The 22,392-nt window shown below is 44.5% G+C and overlaps 2 protein-coding genes across 3 annotated transcripts in view; both read right to left on the bottom strand.

The window, feature by feature from the left end:
• The window catches only part of NCKAP5L (NCK associated protein 5 like), a 42,323-nt gene extending 36,454 nt beyond the window's left edge, over nt 1–5,869 (bottom strand). The window contains exon 1 of the mRNA XM_081900701.1: nt 5,279–5,869. The gene's annotated coding sequence lies outside the window, so the exon portion shown is untranslated. The remainder of the gene's footprint in view (nt 1–5,278) is intronic.
• Nucleotides 5,870–10,384: 4,515 nt separating this feature from the next.
• KANSL2 (KAT8 regulatory NSL complex subunit 2) lies at nt 10,385–22,080 on the bottom strand. 2 transcript variants are annotated; one of them, XM_081900154.1, is made up of 10 exons: nt 21,930–22,080; nt 20,994–21,252; nt 19,439–19,617; nt 18,583–18,697; nt 17,565–17,728; nt 15,907–16,073; nt 15,485–15,581; nt 14,451–14,602; nt 11,925–12,164; nt 10,385–11,059 (listed from the first exon to the last, which is right to left on the bottom strand). In XM_081900154.1, exons 2-10 carry the CDS (start codon nt 21,242–21,244, stop codon nt 10,961–10,963), a joined length of 1,464 nt encoding a protein of 487 aa, XP_081756280.1. In that variant the 5' UTR covers nt 21,245–21,252; nt 21,930–22,080; the 3' UTR covers nt 10,385–10,960. The 2 variants fall into 2 exon arrangements, with proteins under 2 accessions (XP_081756280.1, XP_081756279.1); XM_081900153.1 differs by having other exon boundaries at nt 14,349–14,602; nt 21,930–22,079.
• Between the last annotated feature and the right edge of the window lie 312 nt (nt 22,081–22,392).

Below are 22,392 nucleotides of genomic sequence, written 5' to 3'. Positions count from 1 at the left end.
TTGTCAGGTCTCTGCCCACCTCTTTCTGCCACATGGATCAATGGCCAGCTGAATTCAGCAGCCTAATTGTAAAGACAAAAAGGTTCTGTAACTTTTTTGTTTTTGTTTTTACATGAAAAGTGATATAGTGGTTTAATTTGTAAGAAACCTACCTGTACAGACACCTGATGCAGTAACATGGATGGTGTTGGAAGTGAGGGGAGAAAATAAAGGTATTATTGGGTCTCTTCTCTCAGAACTGAGGATGTGGGATTTCAGAAGAGCCCATCTATGCCCCTGGAGCCTGTTTCAGTTGCAACGACAAGGAAGTGGTGTAATCAGATGCCTCTTTCAGGTGCTGTTCCTGTGAAGCAGCTCGTCTTCAAACATTTCCAGGGATGAGTGGCAGGCACAAACTGTGTCAACTCTGGCACTGGTGATGCAGTGAATGTTTGGGAGTGCAACCGCCACGAACTGAGTGCTACTGCAAAATTACAGGCAGGTTGCTATCATCCCTGAAGGGAACTGCCTGTGGAGTCAGTGTGTGCCCACTCCTGCTACATAGTAGTGGCTTTCGAACCTCCAGGAACTGATGGGGGCTACTTCAGCCTCCGACAGATGTCAGAGACAAAAGGAGGTCATGGCTTAAGGCATCAGATTCAGCGGCTGGGATGCCGCCGCTTTATCTGGCTCAACGGAATGCCTGAGAAAAGCCAAGATCCTCTTGGAAGATGAAATAAAAACACTCTCTCCCAGTGCTGCAGAAACAATCTAGAGGGCTTGACACTGACTTCCACCCGAAGCAAGACTCTCTAGAGTGTATTTAGGGTGCTGAGCCCACACCCTAAATAGTCAGGTTGGTACAAGTAGAAGAGGTAGACTCCTCTGAAAACGCCCTCAGAATTTGGGTCGTCTGTCCCACATTATGTGAAAAGATCAGGCACCATGTTAGAAGCTTCTTTCTCCAATATTTCCGCAGTAAATGCAAGAAAGGAGAAGTTTAAACTGCCACAGATTCTCTCCAGAGGCACCTCCTGTCCTTTCCATGGGCATGTAGCTGTAAAAAGATAGCCAATGCCTTTTTGAGTCCTGAAATGGCTATCCTGTTAAGATTTCTCACTACCAACAACAACATTTACCACCTTGGTCCCCTTCACCATTCCTAAATTATGCTCTTACCAGACACCCCCCCACACACTGTCCTGCTTCCCCCAGGCCAGGTGTTGGAAACCTTTGGCCCTTCAGCTGTTGCTGAACTGTGACTCCAATCATCAGCTTAAGATGATGCTCTACATCAGGCTTCCTCAACCTCGGGCCTCCAGATGTTTTGAGACTACAGTTCCCATCATCCTTGACCACTGGTCCTGCTAGCTAGGGATCATGGGAGTTGTAGGCCAAAACATCTGGAGGCCCGAGGTTGAGGAAGCCTGCTCTACATCATGGCCAGGAAGAACCTGGGGCCCTCCCAATGATATTTGGACTACAACTCCCATCATCCTTGACCACTTGTCATGCTAGTTAGGGCTGATGGGAACTGGAGTCCAACAATATCTGGAGAGCCACAGGTACCCAAGCTTTACTTCAGACTAGTGCTTCCCAATCAGCAGATCCCGTTTTTCAAAAGCGGAGCCATGTACCCCCTACTTTTGAAATTTTTTATACCTCTGAGGTTTTTCTCATTATGTGAATGGTGCCACAGACCCCCCCCCCCCCGGTGGGTTATGCGAACCCGCTGGGATCCGTAGACCACCAGTTGAGAACCACTGCTTTAGACAGATTTCCTTGTCAGGATTTCCTGGGTACATACAAGTGACAGCCTTACACTTGGGACTGTCTGAAATACCAGCAGCACTAGGCAATGAACAGTGCAGGATAGAATCCACGTAATGGTAAAATATTTTGGACAGGCATCTTTTTTCTCTTTTTCCAAACACAGTTTCATAGGGAAACGGCAGCACGTCAATGTTCCAGTGACTTCACTTTTACGCTCAGTGTGGGTTGTGATGGCTCTTGTCCATGCTTATACCCAATGCTCAGTTTGCAAAGGAGCACAGACAGCATGTCTGTATGGGTGGTCAAGACAATACACCCTTTATCAGGAATTCTCCAAGTCCATTCATGCACAACTACATCAACTACATGTACAAACTTACACTCAATAAAAAGTCAGAGTAATTGCTTCTTAAGAGGGAAGGGCATGTGAGGGGGGAAAGCATTCAATAGTATCTATTTATTATTTTATCGTGAAACACAATAAAGCCAAAAAAAGAAAGAAATAAAACTAGTACAGTAAAATAAGAAAAAAACTTAAGACAAAATATCCACAGCTCAGCAAAGTCAGTACCAAGAATCAGTGGCTGGAAATGTCTGCATAAATAGTTAAGTAGGGGCCACCATGGAAAAGACCCTACTTTGAGTTGCCATAAGATGCATCTCCACTAGATGTGGCATAGCTACATGGTGTGTCACGTAAATGCTCCTGGGCCTGGAAAGGGGTTGGTTTAACCTCTGGTTTGCTAGTAAAACTGAATTACTGTGTCTAAATAGTGTGCCACCAACATGAAAAGTTTGGAAAGCTCTGGCCTAGGCAAATGGACTGACTATCTGTATGGAAGGAGGCACCTTCTTAGGTAGCTGGGTTATTCAAGGCCTTATAAGTTAGCAACAAAACCTTAGCAGCTTGTAGATATCATCTTGACAACAATAGTGCCTTGCATCCCATTTACTAAACCAGGTTCCATCCCTGAAGTTTCTCAGCACCCACAACTTATTTGCTCTTACAACTCATAGGCTGCATTGCAAAGCAGTGCTCCAGCACAAAATTCCTATTGAACTCATGCCAGCACCCAGAAGGCTAAGCACGCAGGTCTGTAGCAGCAAAAACAAGAGATTCTTGTGGCACTTTATGAAAGCTTATGCCACAATCTGTTCAAGTGCATTCTAGTCAATCAGATGCATGATGTATTATCTTCAGTTGGTGAGTTGTGTACATGTTTGCCCACTGAAGACTGCACATCAATACATCTGATGAAGGGGGCTCCATGCCACAAAAGTACGGATCACAATAAATTTGTCAGTCTTTAAAAGTGCCTCCTTTCCCAGCCTTTCCCAACCTAGTGCTCTGTCAGAGAATGAAGTCCAAAATATCTGGAGGTTGGGAAAAGCTGTGCTAGATGATTTTACTGTTTCGATATATCATGCTGCAATGGAAGGCAAAGGACAGTGCAGATCTAGTTAACCCTGGACCTGGTAAAATTGAGAAAAGTCATATTCATCCAGCTTTTATCCCAAGAGGATGAAACTGGCATACAAGGGTTTTCAACCGCCACATTCTGCATCCATCACATAAGTCACTCAAATATGCAGATCTTGTAGGTTGGTGCATATTTGGAGAAGAAATGGCAAAGTAACTTGCCTCAAGTTTGTCAGAATCTGTGGCAAGGCTCTGATTGCCACATGTGGGTTTCTTTTCCCTTTTTTGGGGGGGAGGGGAGGCTCCTTTGCTTTTAACAGCCATACAATACAGCTAAATTCAACAAATAAATCGCTCCCTATTTTCATGGGAAGAGAGGACTTCACTCATTGAAAGACAGAAACAGTAGGCAAGAGAAGGTAATTCAATCTATGTCTCCATAGAGCAAGGATATGGGCCTATATGGCCCTCCTCACATTAAACCCATTTCACAGATAAGGCAAACCAAAGCAGGTGGGCAGGGAAGGGTTTCAATAAGGTGGTAGAGAAAGCAGCAAGGATCCTGTCTCTTGCGTTGGTCGGAGGCTACGGAGATGATTATTTCAAGCAGAAGAGCAGTTGCAATGCAGCTTATTAGAGAGCAGCGTTTCATACAGATGTGCCTGCCGCATCACAACAGCGGTTGGCTAAAAGCAGTTGCTCCCCTCCTTCCCAATATACCTCTGCTGTTCCTGCGGCCAGGCTTCCTCCGACCAGAAGTCCTCCATGCAAGGATTGAGCGGGTCCCTTCCAAACATGCTGAAAGGAAGCGCTGGCCGGGGCAGGGGGGGGGAATAGAAAGGGGTCGGTTCACGCATGCGTAACTAGGGAGCTTTAGGATGAGAAGCGGGGGAGGAGGGGCAGATAACGGGTCTGTAATCCCGGAAGGCAGCACTGTTATTCTGCGGGTGGGGAGCAGAACTGGCGGCCATTCAGTGCTGAGCCAGCTCGCTCAGAAGTTCCTCCGAGTTAGTTGGGGTTTCCTCCCAAATCGGGGCGCGCGCGTGCATGGCGGGGGGGGGGGCCTGGGCGCGTTGGATCGGAAGGCAGCGCCCCCGATCTCCGCGGGACCCGCTCCAAGCCTGGCAGGCAGGCGCGCCCGGTTGTCGCGCTTTGGGGCTGCAGCAACCGAGCGCGCCCTTGGCCAGAGCAGCAGCAGCCGCAGGAGTCGGTTGGCAAAAGGAGCCTCCAGGGCTGCGGAAATGAGATGGGACTCATCCACTCCCATCTGCCTTTCCCCACGAAGCAGAACCTCGCATGGGGCGGGGAGGAGACGCGCTTTGGCCCAGAAAGAGCTGCAACAACGACGGATTCCCCAAAGAACGCTTTTTTTTTTTTTGCAGAGGAAGTTGCAAAATAGGGGGACATTCCCGACGTCAAGCCGTTTTACTTGCAGGGGTCTCCGTATTGGGACGCTGCGGACGTCTCTCCAATGCACCGTTGCCCCCAAATCGTTACGTCTTAGTAGCAGGCTCTTCTGAAATCCAGGCGTTCTCATTTACTGTACGCAACCCAAACCTACTTTAGGCTGAAATACTACGCGGGGTTAAGTGCGATTGAAAACAGGTCTGGCTTCTGAGCAGGTTGTCTGTTACACAGGATTGCAAACCGCCCTGGCGCGCCACGAAAGTAGCGACAGATAAATATCCATCTCCCCCGATATATCTGCCCTTGCCTCGCAAGATGGGGTCTTATTATGGGCCGCTCTTTCCTCCAGACCCCCTTCAACAGACGCCTCTCCAGTACGGAAAGGGTTAAAGTTAGGGCTCTGCAAGCAAACCAAGGTTTTTAAAGAGACAGACCCTCGTTCTTGGAAAGGGGCCCGGGCAGGCGCTCTACACGGCTGTCGGAGGGGATGTTGCGCCTTGCAAGTTATTCCCCCGACACATTCCCCGCCGTGCAGCCAGCACCGGCTAACGCTACCCAAGGCTGCATTGTGGGGCCTGCAACGTTTCCCTTAATGCACCCACAAACGGCCTGCAAGAGTTAAAAGTCTTCCAGGGGGAGGTGGAAAAGGAAATCCAGATCGGTGCTGCGGGGAAGAAAGGACTGCTGCTCTGGACTCACCCCGGCGTCAATCGCGGACGATGCTGTCATGCCCCAAAAGGTGCCCTTTGCCGGGACTTGCAGCGAGACTCTGCCTTCCTCGCCTCCCAAGGCCACTCCAGAAGAAAGTGATGTCATCACGGCTTTAAAACGGTGGGGACTCCTCCCTGCATCCTGACCCGCGGCAGCCAATGGGCGCTTGGTCCAAGCTCGCTCGGCGCCAGATGTTTCTCATTTCGGAGCGGGGCTCGGGCCTCCAAGGCTGAGCTCAGCTCTCGCCATGCCTAGCGAGTCGAGTAGCCCCGGGGAAGCAGCAACAGCAGGGCTTGCTTGCAACGGTTGCCAAAGGGGGAAAGGCTTGGGCACGCTTGAGGAGCAAGCAAGGAAAGAGGTGGTTTTGCTTTCCAGATGGAGCCTGGGCTTGAGCGGGTTCCTGAGATCCTTCCGCACCCGGGAAAAATCGCTCAGATCGCTGGAGATCAGAATGCAGTCCTTGCTCCACTGACCTTAAATGGGGCATGCCAGGGAGGGGGTTTCCCACAAAACCCCCATCTGCCCAGGTTTCCTTTGCACCCCATAAACTATTTACTCCTGTGTGAAGTCACTTTTGAACCCACACTGGTGATACTATTACTGGGGTAAATGTTTTGAGTCCAGAACCTTAATGATACATACATACATACATACATACATACTGTAATTTTATTTGTATGCTAAGGTTCAAACCATGCTCCAAGTGGCCTACAACTTGAAAAAATATATAACTACCACATAACAAATGTAATCATAAACACAAAAATACACAACCTAACTGAACAATTTCCACATACGGTGGTACCTCTGGTTATGTACTTAATTCGTTCCAGAGGTCCGTTCTTAACCTGAAACTGTTCTTAACCTAAAACACCACTTTAGCTAATGGGGCTCCCACTGCTGCTGCTGCCTCGCCACCGCCGCACGATTTCTGTTCTCATCCTGAAGCAAAGTGCTTAACCCAAGGTATTATTTCTGGGTTAGCGGAGTCTGTAACCTGAAGCGTATGTAACCCGAGGTACCACTGCAATTCACAAGAACGAAAATAAAGATACAGAAAACAAGAAGATGCAGAAAACTGGGGGATGTGAAACACAAGAGCAGTCAAGTACAGCATCCCTAGAGTGGACATAAAAAGGCGGTGCCTGGACCAGCCAGTCGGAACTTCCTGTTTCTCCTGTCTGGGACAGACTTCCTCTGCATGTGACTAGAGGTGGATGTGGCCTCACCTGTGCAAGTAACAAAAGCATAGGACTGGCTGCCATCTCTCTCTGACTACATTCGTCAAAGAAGCAACATCTGCTTAGTCCAAGATTCCCTCTTGGCTTGCAGCCTGTCTCCTTATGGGACTGTCTCCTTATGGGATAGTCTGCCTTCTGGGATGCAATTGTGAACAGAATGTGAGTGAGTAAACTCTTTTTATACTTTTATAGAAGACTGTGTCATGTCTTATCTTTTATGAGGGACTAAAGGGGAATTACCTTTAAAAACGTATTATTGAGGCTTTAGCGAGCCTGAGCAAACGCATCCACTGTGTAACTTTAAAAAGGGGAATGTTACTCTGCTAAACTGTGGAACTTGTTAACACAAGTTGGAAAGGATATAATCAAACAATATATCCTCCTGCATCCCTGAACATTGCCACAAAAACCAACAGCAACCCTAAAAGCCCAACAACCCATGACATAGGACTAAAATAGTACAGGTTGGTTGCATATAAAAAAAATATTCAGGCCCTAGGTAAAATATTTCTGTATTTTGTAAGACACCTTGGGCTCATGTTCTCAGACTTTAGTGTACTATTTGTATACTTGTGTGGCTTATGAAAAAGGGAAGCTTCACAGAAGTGAGTAATTATTTGATGCTGGGTTGGCTACCACAAAGGGCAGGACTTCTTAGTGGTAGCACCCTCATGGCATCTCCCACCTCTGGGAGATCTACACCCTAAAGACAACTGTGTGTGCTGGAGATGGAGCCCTCGCACCCTTGAGGGCTTGCCAACTCTGTAGGCTCCCTGCCTTAACACCAAGCAGTGGCACATTTGTGCTGTGGGCAAGAGGGATCCTTTGGGGAGATAGGGGTGGTCAGGTTGGGAATCATCAGAGATATATCCAGAGTATGGAGCCCTAGCCCTTTTGTAAAGCTATGGGTTTGTTTTATAGATGTGCCTACAACTGACTTGATGGAGGCCACTGAAATGCCCCCAGAGCAATGAAGGCCTCTGCTCAACTCCTCCTGCCTTTCAGTCCCCTCCATCAATGAGGTCAACAGAAGCCTAGCACAAACGGGAGCTCAATACAGCACTGAATCCTTTGTTACATATCCAATGTCCCAGAACAACTCATTCTCTTATATCAATTGTAGAAAAGTTCATAAATAACTAGTGCTGCCATACTGCCGGATTTCAATGGTGGAACTGACGTTCGGAGGAAATTTCTGAAAGTTCATCCTTTGTCTTGGATCTTGTGTTTTGGCATTTTTGGGTCTTCTGTTTTGGCATTTTTGTAAAAAGGCTCAACAATTTTTGGGTTTTCTTTGCTTTCCTTTTTCCTGAACTATGCTCAGATTTTTATTTCTTTATAATTCACTATGGACATATGAGATTTGGTGATAACTGCCATATGCAACTGGCAAGGTTCTTAATTTTCTGCTTTCCTCGACAGGGTTGAAGGCTTATTGCAAAGCCTTGTTAGTACAGACTTCCATGATGAAAATGAGGCCATCTCTAACGATAGACTTATATAATTATGAAGGCTTATCTGTTCAGGTAGAAGTGACCAGCATCATAAACTTTGCTTATGAAAATGCCAGGTCTGCTTTTGCAGATTCTGTAACCTGAAGATAATTTCCCATTTTAAACAGTTTAAATTTAGAATGCTATTGTTTCTGCTTGTTCTGAATTTTTTTCCTAAATAAGTCTTTTAATATTTTAAATCCCTGACCAAATCACCAAGCTGAGCCTTGGCATTAAAGTATATTAAGATTGTTCTAATAGGAAGGCTACAAGAACCTGCCCAGTCTACTATTTCTTGTAACTAATACGTTGTTAAAGTCAGCCTGGTAGCAAGGGATGAGGAGAGTGGAATCATTTGGAGCAGACTCTGGATTGAAACAATCCTCACTTATTATAGTTTAACCATTTTTTCTTTTATACATTGGTCCAGAAGATGGACTAAAGTCAAATAATAGATTTATGGCTTACAATTCCTTTGTTCTATTCAGCAATAGTTTAAAATGTACTGAGTTAGAATAATTGATTTGCTCCCTCCTCACAACATTCACAAATATTTAATCATGTGATGTTCATGAGTATACCCTATCAAGGGAAAGGCAAAATGCATAATTGTCACACAATCCCAAGCAGGGAAATTGAAAGAGAGAACCAATATAAGGATATGAGCCTTGTCAATACTTTTGACTTTAGCTCGGGTTATTTCCTTAACAGAGAAGGCAGAGAAATATACATAAGCAAACAAAGTTAAGAGAGTTACCAGATATAGGAAGTGAAAAGCTAGAATCTCCCACAGGACCTTGCTGATCTTCTTTCAGTACCATTCTCTCCAAACTTAGTGCCTGTTTTTCAAGATTTGGTGTAATAAAGGGTGAAACATGAAAGTGTGTGTTTCTGCTTGATGTTGTAGGGTTTGGACAGCTCAGGAACACATGATCCACATTCCACAACCCTGAGAGAAGTCATTTATCACAGCAGTTATATACACACCCCAAATCCAATGCTCTGAACAATCTGTGCTCAAGTCACTTGAGAACATACAAGTTTGTATTTGCCCAAGACTTTATAATTATACGATTACATAGCAAATCACCTCAAGTTATTCCTCTCTTGTACAACATATACGTATATAAAAACACAGTTCTGAGAACAGAAGTTGCACTGATCTTCAGGCAATTATTTAGTCTGACGTATGTAAAAAGGCACCAGGGGACAGGATTTCAGATGTCCATCAAATCTTTTCAGGATTGGCAACACTGCACCAAGTATGAATAAGGAAACTATACTTGTCTGCCTGTACTACTGCAAAGCAATTCCAGCCCAAGCCAAGCTCAGCTTGCTCTCCCACCATCCTACCCATTGCCTAACTACCAAGGTGGCCAAACAATTTTATTATTGGCTCCAATATATTTCATTTTCTTTTCCTAGTCTCACTGCTCATCTAATTATACAACTTCCTGTAAGAGTATTATTACAGTCAAAGTACTTCTCTCACCAGTGATAAAGAACTCCATTGTTGAAGGATATGAGATTTGTTGTACAAGTGCTAAAACACATTATCAAACTTTCTAGACATGTATCCAGCAGTATGTGTCTGAACTGTTCATATATAAAGTTAAGTTCTGATATGTCCTGAAAAATGTCCACCTGCAATTTACATTTGATTAGGCAGCTTCCGTTGAAGTTGTGCTAATCTTTCCACCACCGCCAAGGTGACCCACTTAACATGCAAGTTGTCTGTTCAGTCTATAGGCATCTTTCTAACGTTGCATGACAAGCATTAGCACCAACATTATAATGAAGAGGACCAATGGTTTACACATTTTTTCACTGTTCCCTGCAAACATGGATAACAAAGAAGGGAGTCCAAGTTTACTTCTTTTTTTAGGACAGCCCCCATTTCAGCTTGGACGCTGGCTTCTGCTTTGCCACAACTCCACAAAAGATGCAAATAAGTGCCTCTCATTTAACACCCCACCCCTTTTCTTTTGGGATGATTTTTGGAAGAGCCAGACAAACATAAGGAATCAGTTAAAATTACAGAATTTACTACAAGATGGAATGCCACCAAGGGGGACAGCTTTGGAAAGGGATTAGATAAATGCACAGAGAATAAAGCTATCAATGGCTGCTAATCATTATAGCTACATACTTACCTCCCATATCAGAGACTGTATGCTTCTGGATACCCGTTGCTGGGGGTCATGCATAAGAGAGGGCTATTATACCCGTCCTGATTCTAGGCTACTCATAGGCACTTGGTAAGCCACTGTGAAAACAGTATGTTGGACTAGGTGGGCCTTTGGTCTGATCCAGTACAGCTCTTCTTATGTACCAATCAAAGTCATAGTTGTAAAAGCAAGTTATAAACATTATCCAGTGTTTTTATTTTACTACATGGGATATGTACACAAGTTAAAGCTACAGGTGGATATTTGATTACAGACTTAAATGCCAGAAAGAAAGAAAAAGAAGGAATAGCTGTGCAGCATTGACACCATCAAACATCACCAGGCAAGTGTACAGTTCAAAAACCTCTTTAGCATGGACAAGCCCACGACTTAAAACACATTCCCAATAATCCAGTTTTCCAAGCCATCCCCTTTTATTATGAACTTAGGACTACGAATATAAACTAGGTGTGGCTCCTCAGTGTTTGTATTCATTAAACATTGAGAGTCTCTCATGCCTTATTGGAATTTATAGCAGTATCAGAATTATTAAAAACCAACCAACCCTAAAAGGCTATCAACTGAACAAGATCTGAAGGCCACTAGAAAAGCACCCAAAATCTGCCAGCCATGTGGCCTTCCAGAAAGAGATTTCACTAATCTAGAAATATTTAACATGGAGATGGAGGAACACACAGAACCAGGAGTCCAAGAGTAGCAGATGCTTCATCTTTGGGGGGGGGGGATTGCCATCTGTTTTGAGTTTTATCAGCTGATGGAAGCTGGTTCTGAATTCCCATTGGTTGAAGGTTCTTCCTTTTTACCCTCCTCCAGTCCTGGCCCAGTTGTCACAAGATGCTGTATATTCTAGTAGAAAGAGAGAGGATAAAATTGACAATCGTATCCTATTCCTTTTTTACAGAAACTGGACCTAGTGTGTTCCAATGAAAAGGATGCAATACAGCAACTCTAGAATCAGGTCATACCCAGGCCAGAGAAGGTGTTTTCTCCCCCATTGTTTAATGTTACTCCCCAGTGAATTGACTATTCCATTCAAACGTTCAGAACAGCCAACAGACCATGGGGAACATTTCCTCTGGGCACCTGCTTGAAACCAATGGCTACTGCAAACCATTAGCCTTCAATTCAAGGCCTGCAGAATGGATCGGTTTTGATTCCTGGTTGGTAAGACAACCATTTCGGAGGGCATGGGAGGAAAACAGTCTCATCTTGAGAAAGCAGAAGTGAGAGAACTCATATGCGCACAACAAACAGGTATAAGCTGAACTCATGTGAATATATTTTTAAGCAGAATGCAACCAAAAAAGCAAGATGAGAAAACATTAAAGAAATAGTAATAACCCAATCACAGTTCTGGAAACTCAAACAAACAGCATCAGCCACCTGCCAGCTCCTAACCCACTTCCCATCCCTGCATTAATGCGCCAGGCCAGCTGTGCAATGTTACACGGCTGGGGGACAGTCCTCTTCCCTCCTCCAACACATACAATGAGCAGATGGCTAATCCCCTTGACAAACAAGCATGGGTTGCCTTTTCCTTAGGAGCTAGCCTACGCAGGCTGACTTCAAGAAAATCTTTACAGAACAGGCAGTCTCATGGGACTTTAGTGGAGGCAAGACCTTCGCCAGCAAACCTTAATGCACTCATTAAAAGGATCTACTGACTCCCATCCAGAACCCCATGCAGGTTATTCCAAGCCCAGATCAGTACCTGTGAGGGTAGCTCTTGTAGCAACTCTGAAGCAGGAAATGCAGTTTGTCTGGGGAAAAACCCTCTGCCTGGCTGTGCTGCCTGGTTCAGAAGTCCTTGTTGAGCAAGCTCTTCACTTGGTGGCACATTTGTGGGGGTTTCAGCAACACTTTTGTTTAACTGGTTCTCAAGAGAAGTAGAAGGATCAGAGAGCAGAGGAGAAGGGGGGCACTGCATGCCATCCCCAACAACATCCAAGTCCTGTCACAGAGAAAACCAAACAAACCGTTTTGAGATGTGGCTAAACAGGGTGTTTCCAGTCCCCCTCCCTTAACCCATTCCTAATAGTATTTCAGCTTCTTCTGAAAGGAAGCAGGAATCAAACAAAGTCAGCATGTGCTGAAAGTAAACATGAAAATCAGACTGGCATCCTTAGTTTATTAAAAGGGATACAGAGTCTGCTTTTTAGCTTAACAGTCACTTTTGTGGGCAGAGAAAGGAGATACTTACAATTCCAGAACAGCCACTTTGATAAAATGAGACAGATCCTAGCTGCCTCTTGATAAGGTTCTACTTCAAACAGAATAGTTTCAGAACAAATATATGGACACTTCTATCTAGGGAGATTTTGATTTTAATTGAAACAGCAAAATAATGGCATAAATGCCATCAGGGATGATACAAAGCTGCCTAGGGCTTTGCAGCTGGAATCCAGTGTAACCCAGAAAGCAGCCGGGATTAAGCCCTAACGTTCCTCTTGGAAAAGACATTAAAGGCCCACACAGAAGCTCATTAATACACTCTACTCCCCACAGAAAATGCCCCCATTTGCAACCACATGATAAAGCCACCATCCCAGTGCTTGCACTTCAGAACAAGTTATATATGAGAAACTAATCTGATCAGTGCTCACTGTACCCAATAGACATTGCTGAACTATGTGGCAGACCTCCAACTCTCTGCCTACAGTGGGATGTATGCTGCATGAATGGGAAGAGGATCCATACAGAAGAGTATGGCCTGATAGGACTCAATATCCCCCATTACACACGTCTCCACAAATGTCCTTATGTTCAGCACAAGCTTGACACCCTCACTATTTTCAGAACCACTTTCAGAGCTGGCCCTAGAATGAAAACTGCTAGCTGATTTTACACTATTATTTTTAGAAGACAGACATTTCAGTCAGCATGCTGTGTCTACAATGTTTTGTTTTTTATAAAGTACATAGATTTAGCAAACACACAGGCCATCCTAGTAATCCAAGGATTATAACCCACACAAACCCTTATGGGATAGAGAAAAAGCTGCTTTAAAAAAAAAAGCTTTTAAATACGGATTTTAAAGGTCTGATGTTTTCAAAGGGTTACAAATGGTCCAATTAACCCTTTTGTGTTCTAGTCTTTCCCAACAAGATGCCTTTATATGAATCGACAAAATTCCTTCACTTAAAATTCAGTCAGGGCAAGGAACATGACAACAGGCCATCAATTCACTGCCCTACACAAATACAAGTGTTTGCTCCAAATACACACTGAAGAACCCAAAATTTTGTTCTTAATCTATTTATTTTAAAATATTTATGTGCTGCTTTTCTAGACAAAGCTGAAACTACATATTCCAAAACAGCACACCTCCAAGGAATGTACCACCTCTGCAAGCAGCTGGAAGACCACACATTCCAAGTGTCCCCCACCCACCCACAAAAAACCACATGCATATACAAAGTCAATGTATCAAAGAAAACTAGGTTTTCCACAAGTGTAAGTGCCTCTATTTAACATGGAGGAAGAAGCATTTGATCATATTAACCCTCCATTCTCTACTTTAGCTCTCCCTTCTATTTTTATAGAAAGAACTTTCAAGTATCTTCATTTTCTCACACCCACTAATCTCTTTACCCCCCTCTTTGTTCCTCCAGAAAGTCTTCTATTAATCCAAAATGACATTCTTCGTGCCCCAACAGCCCCCTTTCTTGCTTCTTACGCCGGGCAGTCTCTCGGTAGCCCTCTAAATGTTTGATAAACACTCACCTCCTCACTTGCTCAATCAGCTTGATCTTGCACCTCTTGAGTTTTCACTCTGTTCCCCTTCAGTTGTTAGTTTAGTCTATTATTTAGACTGCAAACCTGAGAATAGGGTCTGCTTTATTTTAATGTATCAAATTAATTTAAGTCCTCTAGAAATATCGACAGGCATGGCATTAGCAACCTACTTTTTCAAGTGACACGCTTTTTCCTGCACCCAAATGTCAGCCCTGTTCACCATGCCCATGGTGCCTGCTTCTCTTAGATAATCCATGTTTTTGATGTATCAGAGCTCTCCCCCCTTACTCATTTACATGTAGCTTCAACCCATGCCATTACTGAAGTACTCATACCCAGGTTAGAGGTAACTGTGCCTTCTGAAGTGCCACGGGCAGGTGCTGCATTACAATTCACTTACATCACTGAACTCCAGCGGCAAGCTCTCTGTGGGCCGGAGTTCAGCTGCGCTCAAGTACAGATCCATGGAAGCAGCTTCCAGCTCCTCGGGAACAGACAGTACCTGTTCAGGAACATACATCTGAGGTGATAGCTGGAGATGGAGTGGGCAGCAGGGGTCTTCGGAGAGGCTTACAGGCACTGGCTTGCTGCAGGGTGCTTCTTCTGACCCTTGGCACAGCTTAAATAGAAGCTGATTGGTATCCTGGCAAATATCTAAAGATGCAGTCAAAGGAGACAAGCAAGATTTGCGGAAAGGCAAGGTCAGCCGTTCCAGGACATGAGAACTAAAAGGAAGTGTTAAAAGCAGACTTTTAGTAAGTCAGCAGGCCCGCCATTTTGTATGCTTCATTTAAAAATAATGAATAATTTGCAGAAGAGTACATAAGATATATAGAATGGCAGGTGACAGCTCCCTATTTATTTCCATTTTCCTTGGAAATACTTCTATTTAGAAGAAAACATCAAAGTGCACACCTGAACTCCATGTGCAGTATCATAGTCTGTACATAAATAATCTAAAGCACCTTAAATTTACTGTAGGAATACACCACCATATTAAGGGGGAACTGCTGGACTTTAGCCTCAAAGTAAAAACTAGCTTTTAAACTCATGGGGCTTGAATTTTTAGTAGATAACTTTTCTTCTGCACATCACAACTAGTAGTCAGCTGTTAGCAAACCAAACGCAGCTGAATAATTAATGCAGGAGTAGACCACTAGGATAATATAACACAAAGTCAGCAGCAAATTATGTCTAAATTCAGAATATAAGATTTAAGGACCATCGTGGAATTGGAACTACTCAAGTATGTGATTCTGAAGGGATCAGTCTTATTTCAGACAGTGGCCTTATTGTAGTTTGAGGTTTGCTTGTTGCTTCCAACTGAATTGGCTGTTCTAGTCTAAAGCAATCGAACAGCCAACAGACCATAGGAAGACATTTTTTTGGGCGCCTGTTTGAAACCAGTGGCTACAGCAAGCCAGCAGCCTTGATTCAGGGCCAAAACAACAACAAAAAAGGAAAAACAAAAACAATTCAATTCTTCTCTTACTTCCAGAAGTACTAATACAGACAACTGACAGGTTAAAAGGATACGAGTAAGGCAGTGTCTTGTCATTGGAAGAGACTGGTTGGAACATCGAACATCATCCACAAAGGCCAAACACCTCTGGCTAGAACGGGTGGTGTGTGCCTGCAGAGCACAAGATAATTTTGCAGGCTGTTGGTGGTTAAAGCTGCTCTTACAGGAATACATTCTTCCATTCAGAAATCAAAAAACACACAATAGAGAATCACCTCAACATCTCTTTCCACATGTATTCGTAATAATGTAAGAGGCTGAGCCGATACAATAATTCTGTGCCCTGTTCAAAACAAATAGTGTCATATCTGAAAATCTTCCAACATTTCAGAGCCAATTTATACCCCTGCCTTACTTTCAGAGGAAAATCACAAAACCCACAATTTCTAGCTCCACTGTGCCTAGTAGGTACAGAAGCACAGCCTGACTCAAGTACCTGCTGGGCAGCTCCCTCCGTGACAAGCATCCTGCGTTCCTTCAACTGCCGGTGTAGAAGAGCTTCCACACCATAGCGCTGCCGATATCGCCTCAAGTATTTCAGCCGTTTCAGGTTTTCACGTTCTTTAGCCAGAAGTCCCTCTGGGCCTGTCAGGAGGCTGCTACCTGGAAGACACCAAGGGAGCATCCTCAAGGCAGACTCAAAGCACTACCCTGATTCTTGTAAATCCCAACAGACTAAGCACCTGCTAGTTTGGTGAACCTCTTTTGAGAAGATTATTTTTCACTTGAGCTCAACAGTTCCTTCTTGTTTATAAACCCACATTATATTACATTCAATACAAAATGCACACAAAAACAAATCTGTGCTAAATCCACTATGCTGTAAAAATGGATCATCAATGTCTTCCTATGAAAACCAATAACATTTCACACAATTTTGAAAAAAAAATTCTAGGAATACCACTAAGCCACAAGATTATACTCTAAAGGACCCTTTCTATATTTCTCTGCTTGCAGATTGTCCCATGGAATGCTTTAAAGGTAAAGGGACCCCTGACCACTAGGTCCAGTCGTGACCGACTCTGGGGTTGCGGCGCTCATCTCGCTTTATTGGCCAAGGGAGCTGGCGTACAGCTTCCGGGTCATGTGGCCAGCATAACTAAGTCGCTTCTGGCGAACCAGAGCACCACACGGAAACGCTGTTTACTTTGCCGCCCAAGCGGTACCTATTTATCTACTTGCACTTTGATGTGCTTTTGAACTGCTAGGTTGGCGAGAGCAGGGACCAAGCAACGGGAGCTCACCCCATCATGGGGATTCAAACCACCGACATTCTGATCAGCAAACCCAAGTGGTTCAGTGGTTTAGACCACACCACCACCCAAGTCACTTATGGAATGCTTTAGGCCACCTTTAAAGAGCAACTGTTTCAAGACAGCTAACTTATAAAATCTTGTAAAAGAACCTGTGGGATTGATTAGTGGTAGGTGTGAGGAAATCAAGTTTTGAAACTGTGTAGGGAAAGTTACCCAACTGGTGTTATAGTGTAGTCAACTGTAGGAGTATTTAACAAGGGAAAATACTCTTCACCATTTAAACTTCAAGGGAATTGTATGCTATTTGTTAGTAACTACAGGAGTCCACATCTCCCTTGATGCTTCCCAAAGTCATGTGTGGAACAAGTCCCCCACTTGTGGCCCTGCCAGAAGCCTGTGCAAGAACTTTCACTAGTGCAATGGGGCCTTTGCCCCTTTCCCCTAATTGCCGCTGGGGGTTGGGAGAACCCCTGGAAGAGCAGAGGAGGCAGGTCGTTTCATCAGGCAAGCAGAAATGTTTGTGCTGACACAGCAACCTGCTAAGCACTACATTGAATTCCTTCCTATGCATTCTCCCACCATTAGGGCCAAATGATGCGCAGTACTCCTAACTGGGATTTGGAAACTTCCTAGCTCATTGGAAGATGACTTTTGAAAACAATTTCAGCAGATATAACAAGAAAGTAATGAAAGATCTACAGAAATACTTGTCAAGCATTAAGCATTCTAGCTCTTGGTAAACTGCTTTTAGATTGTCCTAATGAATTTTAGAAGAGCTTTAGCAAAGCTTCTGAGCTGCAACCCAGTGATGGTTATGTACAGGACAATGGCTGTTTACCTATGGCCTCATGTTCCACCTTGCGGCTGTGTAAGTACCGTCGTTTTTTCTCTTTCAGGAGATGTTGAAGTCGTTTGAACTGATCAATATATAGAGACTGCAGCCGGATGAGTTTTTCTCGCATGATCAGTGCCACTTCCTCAGCGGTGTACACACCAGCATGTCTGCAGAAACAGGATCCAATTTAATAAGGAAGCAACACAAGTCACATTTTCTCAAGTCATTAAAAAAGGAAGAGCCAGCTAAAGTAGTGTCAAGTAGCAAAAGGAAGCCATTTAACAGCAAAGCACTGAATCAGGTAGACCTGTGACCTTCAACAGGAATACTTAGAGCAGGATTTTTGTTAACCTTTTAAGAGAGGATGCTAACTTGACAAACTCAACACAAATACCTGGAATGGCTACAATGGGGATGGCTTGGTTCGAAAGTTAAAACCACTTTTTGAGCCATTTTAAGGCTTCATTTGTGCTGCTGTTTGTGATCACAATTAGAGAGGTTAGGGGATAACATTTCTTTCATAACTGTAACCTGGCCAACGCCTTTAGGAAACAACAAAGAACTGCTGTACATTCTGGGGGCTAGCACATGGAAAAGGGTGCTTTCACACATATATGAATGAATGTATGTGGTGATGCTGGTTTTATAGTTTGGTTACAATTTTCTCAAACTTGAGAAAGTTTTAACTTTTAAATGCAGCCTAAAGTTATGTTTTAATGAAAGTCTGCAAGTCTCTAGGGACAAAGGAATTCCCAAAGTCTATTTCTGGACTTCTCAAAAAACAGAACTGACAACTAAGATTGCATTTTGATAGAATGGCTATACTGTATCTGCTCCAGAAGTGCAAGGATTAAAATATCCACCTGTCCTCTAATCATTCTCTTATATGGTACGTCACCCAAAGGCCACCACATTTTTCCTGAAGGTGACTTATATTGGAATGAAGTTCTCAGCATCTGTTGAGAGGAATTCTTAATTCTGATGTGTCATACAACAGCAATTCACCATTCATACGACTCACTTAAGGGGGTCCTCCTGGTCACTGTCAATGCTATCCGCTTCACTGTCGGGATCTCCTCTCCATGTCTGATCTACTGTAAGAGGCTCCTGCTCTCCATCACTCCAGCTGTCCTCGTCTGAATGAAAAATAACCTATTTGTTATTTAGAGAAAAGTTTTTTTAAGGATCTAATTCATGTGGTGAACCCTGGAGCATATGCTGTGGATGCGTCTTGCATTGAGAAGGGCGGGGAAGAGAGAAGGAAGGCCAAAAGGTGGAGGGAGAAAAGGGATGGTCCTACCAACTAATTCTGGTTTTCATTGTCCAGCAGTGCTACATAATCTTCCGAGACCTAGCCTTGATCACAGAAACAAACTGCACACTGCTATAACCAGATTGGGGACTATGCTGCAAGCCAGCCATATAAACATTCTTCCCCTTTCCCAGTACACTGGGCTGCTCATCCTACGCCAAAGAACCAAGAGATTTGGGTTGTTGTTAAATCAAACATTAGCATTCATGACCACATATATAAGGTGGAGCATAATGATAAATCAGAAGACAAGGAAAATTGGAAGTTTGCCAACTTTATGATTCTGCAAATCTTTTCCCTTCCACAGTTCAGTAAGTTGCCCATCCTGACATTTTGGCCAGCAGGTTATAAAAAGCAGCATTGGGAAGGGCATGTAACAAAAAACAGCATATATAAAACAAGACTGAGTGAAAAATCTAACCCCACTGCTTCCATCTTCTCTTTTGGGTGGCTTTTACTTTTCAATGATAATTAAAAATCTTTTTAAATTAGGATGTAACAGACCCTAGCCTTCACACCCTATTTTAATGACCAGATCAATGCCGTCACCACCTATTCCACTTACCCAGTATTCTGCTGGCCTCGCTGCGGCTACTCTCTGAAGTCTGGGAGCCCAGCTCTGTCTTGGCATAGGAGCTCAGCTGACAGAGAAGGGACTCCCGCACAGGACTAGGGTTGGACTTCTTCATCTGAGCCTGCAGTGCCAGGGCATTTCTACGAGCATGTTCAGCACAAAACGATACCCTAGATGGGGAGACAAAAGAGAAACCAACCTTTCGTGGCTCCCAAATTTTCTAAAGTAGTACTGATAATAAACCAATAAGCAGTGAGTATGTTTTCATTTTGTTTATAGTGTAGAAATGAACACAAAACCAGTTGATGGCAGCCTAGATTCTGAAACTGAGCAAATCATTTACAACAGCTGCAACCATTGCTGGACCAGAATAGCTTGTAACTGCATTACTTCTATGCGGTGTATGTGGGGCTCTCTTTGCAGTTGACTCTCAAAAACTGTAAATTATGCAGAATGCTGCAGGAGGACTAACAGAAGTGAGAGCCTACCACAATTTTATTAAAGATCTGCACCGGCTACAGATTTTTTTACTGGGCCAAGTTCAAGACTTTACTATTAGTATATAAAGCCCTTAACTGATTAGGACTACTTTACTTGAAGGATTTCCAATGCCCATATGTGCCTACTTGACCTACTTGACAATTTTGATCTGTGGAACTTGCACTTCTACAAGTACCATGTAATGTTCGTTCTGAGTCTACTAGGAGTCATTGTAACAGTGCAGTAGCTTTGGAATTCCCTGTGTATTAACATTAGGAAAGCACTCTTGCTATGATATTTGATGCCAGTTTAAAACTTTTTGATTTCAGCAAGCCTACCCACTGAGCCTAGGGCTTGCTGAACCAAAGGTCGTCAGTTCGAATCCCCGTGACAGGGTGAGCTCCCGTTGTTCGGTCCCAACTCCTGCCAACCTAGCAGTTCAAAAGCAGGTCAAAGTTCAAGTAGAGAAATAGGTACCACTCCGGCGGGAAAGTAAACGGCCTTTTCATGCGCTGCTATGGGTTGCCAGAAGCGGCTTCGTCATGCTGGCCACATGACCCAGAAAAACTGCCTGCGGACAAACGTCGGCTCCCTCGGCCAGTAAAGTGAGATGAGCACCGCAACCCCAGAGTCATTCGTGACTGGACTTAACTGCCAGGGGTCCTTTACCCAGACACGTAATTTAGTTACCTATATTTGTGTTTTTAATATTTGTTGATCTAGTATTATTGATAAGCGTACTTTTAAAGGTTTTACATAAAGCACTTAGAGGGAGATTTTTATTAAGCAGTTTATAAATTTTTCTAATAAAATAAACACTCCATGGCAGTTTGTTTTTGCTATGCATACAGGTAAGCACCCACTTCAGAAATTGATCTGGATATGCCACCTAACAAAGGCATGCCCAAAGCAAGGACTCATGCAGTAACACAACAGGCACCCTCATTTGAGGAGGAACACTTGGTACATCTCACAACTTGCGTAGGTTTAAGTTATGTGATTTCAACTGTCATGGATGAAGCCTGGCCAGCTCTCCACAGATAATCTGAACATACATAACACATACCCATCCTTTTTCTCAGGTTTGGGAGCTGCACTTGGACATCTCTTCCCATTCTTAGTGGAAATGTAGCTGCACTGCTTGAAAGGCGCATTCCTGTCTTCAAGAATGTGCTTTATGCAGAACTCGTGTCCTTCCAAACGAGGCTGGGAGCACGGCCGGTGAGCAAAGGCACATGACAAGGCTTCTTGGGGCCTTGGCACAGGAGTGAGTCGTCCCCGACTTGAAGGCAACACGTGGATGCGAATTCTGTTCATGCCAGCGTCTGCAAGGAGCAAGTTATTAATCTCTGCAGCACCACTGACACAGAGGGTGTGAATACATAACCATAAGAACGTGCTGTTAAATCTATCAGTTTCCAGGCACAATATTTCAACCTTGACCTTCCTCAGCTTTATCGAATTACGAAGAAAAAAAATATCCAAACCCCATCCATGCTGCTCCAAGTTTTGGGAGAGGAAAGCAACGTAATGGGGTCTCGCCCCCCACCCTTCCCATTATGGCCCTTTTCCTTCGTTTCAGTTATTAGGCCAGACTTCTTGATTACCCGTTTCTTGCCTTGTGGTTAAATTAATATATATATATATAGCAGGTAGTGGAGTGTGATGGCGGGGGGGGGGGGAGAGACAGCCGTTGTAGAAAATAGAAATGGGGAAATAAAAGTTATTATTTATTCTGGTAAGGCGCGCGCGCGCACACTTGCTTAGCTCCCCTGTGGGAAGAGCTGCCCACCTCCCGCCAGGGGCTTCGCCCGACCTCCCACCCGCCGTCGCAGCCGCCCTCAGGAGCAGGGAATCCCTGCCCTTCGGCTCTCGTCTCCAAACCACCAGAGCTCCACGGCACACGCCTGGCCAAAGAAACGCCCTTCCTATGTGGAGCAGTTTGCCCACAAGAAGCGGGGGGAAAGGGAATAAAAAGCAGACATAAAAAACAACGCCTCACCTTGGTCATTCCCGCCGCCGCCGCCATCTTAACTTCGCCTCGCGCTTCAGCAACTCCTCCCGCTCGCCATCGCAAGCCAACCCGAACGGGAGGCGGAGGGCGGGGACAGCATTGGTCGAAAGGTGCGTCGCTCGAGCGAAAAAGCCCGCCTCTCTCCCTCTCCCTCTCCCCTCCACGCCCAACGGCGCGCAGCCAGTGGGAGGGACCCCACAAATTTACTGGCTGTAACTGCTGCCGCTCACGGTCGCATCACGTAAGAGGGCGGGGCTTGAATTTAGATGCTGAATGCCTGACGTCACGCTGCGTTCAGGCTGGGGAGGAGCGGACCCAACATGGCGCCCTCAGACACAACCTCCGTCAGTCGCAGCCAGCCTGGCCAAGGGATGCTTATAGTTTATTTGTTGCATATTTATCCCACGTTTCCTCTAAGGAAAGGGCATGTGGGATGAATTTTAATGGGTAG

The sequence above is a fragment of the Podarcis melisellensis genome (assembly GCF_964234715.1).
Source record: "Podarcis melisellensis genome assembly, chromosome: 2".
Taxonomy (NCBI): Eukaryota; Metazoa; Chordata; class Lepidosauria; order Squamata; family Lacertidae; genus Podarcis; species Podarcis melisellensis.
The sequence above is the reverse complement of the archived record's forward strand: the minus strand, read 5'-3'. Positions and strand labels throughout refer to the sequence as shown.

What these genes read in the sequence shown, in the direction of transcription:
- KANSL2 (XM_081900153.1), bottom strand. Translation starts at nt 21,244, where the DNA reads ATGAACAGAATTCGCATCCACGTGTTGCCTTCAAGTCGGGGACGACTC. An exon ending in GACCAGGAGGACCCCCTTAA is followed by an intron (nt 17,729 to 18,582) that starts GTGAGTCGTATG and finishes CTGTTTCTGCAG; the next exon opens with ACATGCTGGTGTGTACACCG. An exon ending in TGCCGCTGGAGTTCAGTGAT is followed by an intron (nt 12,165 to 14,348) that starts GTAAGTGAATTG and finishes TCTCTGTGACAG; the next exon opens with GACTTGGATGTTGTTGGGGA.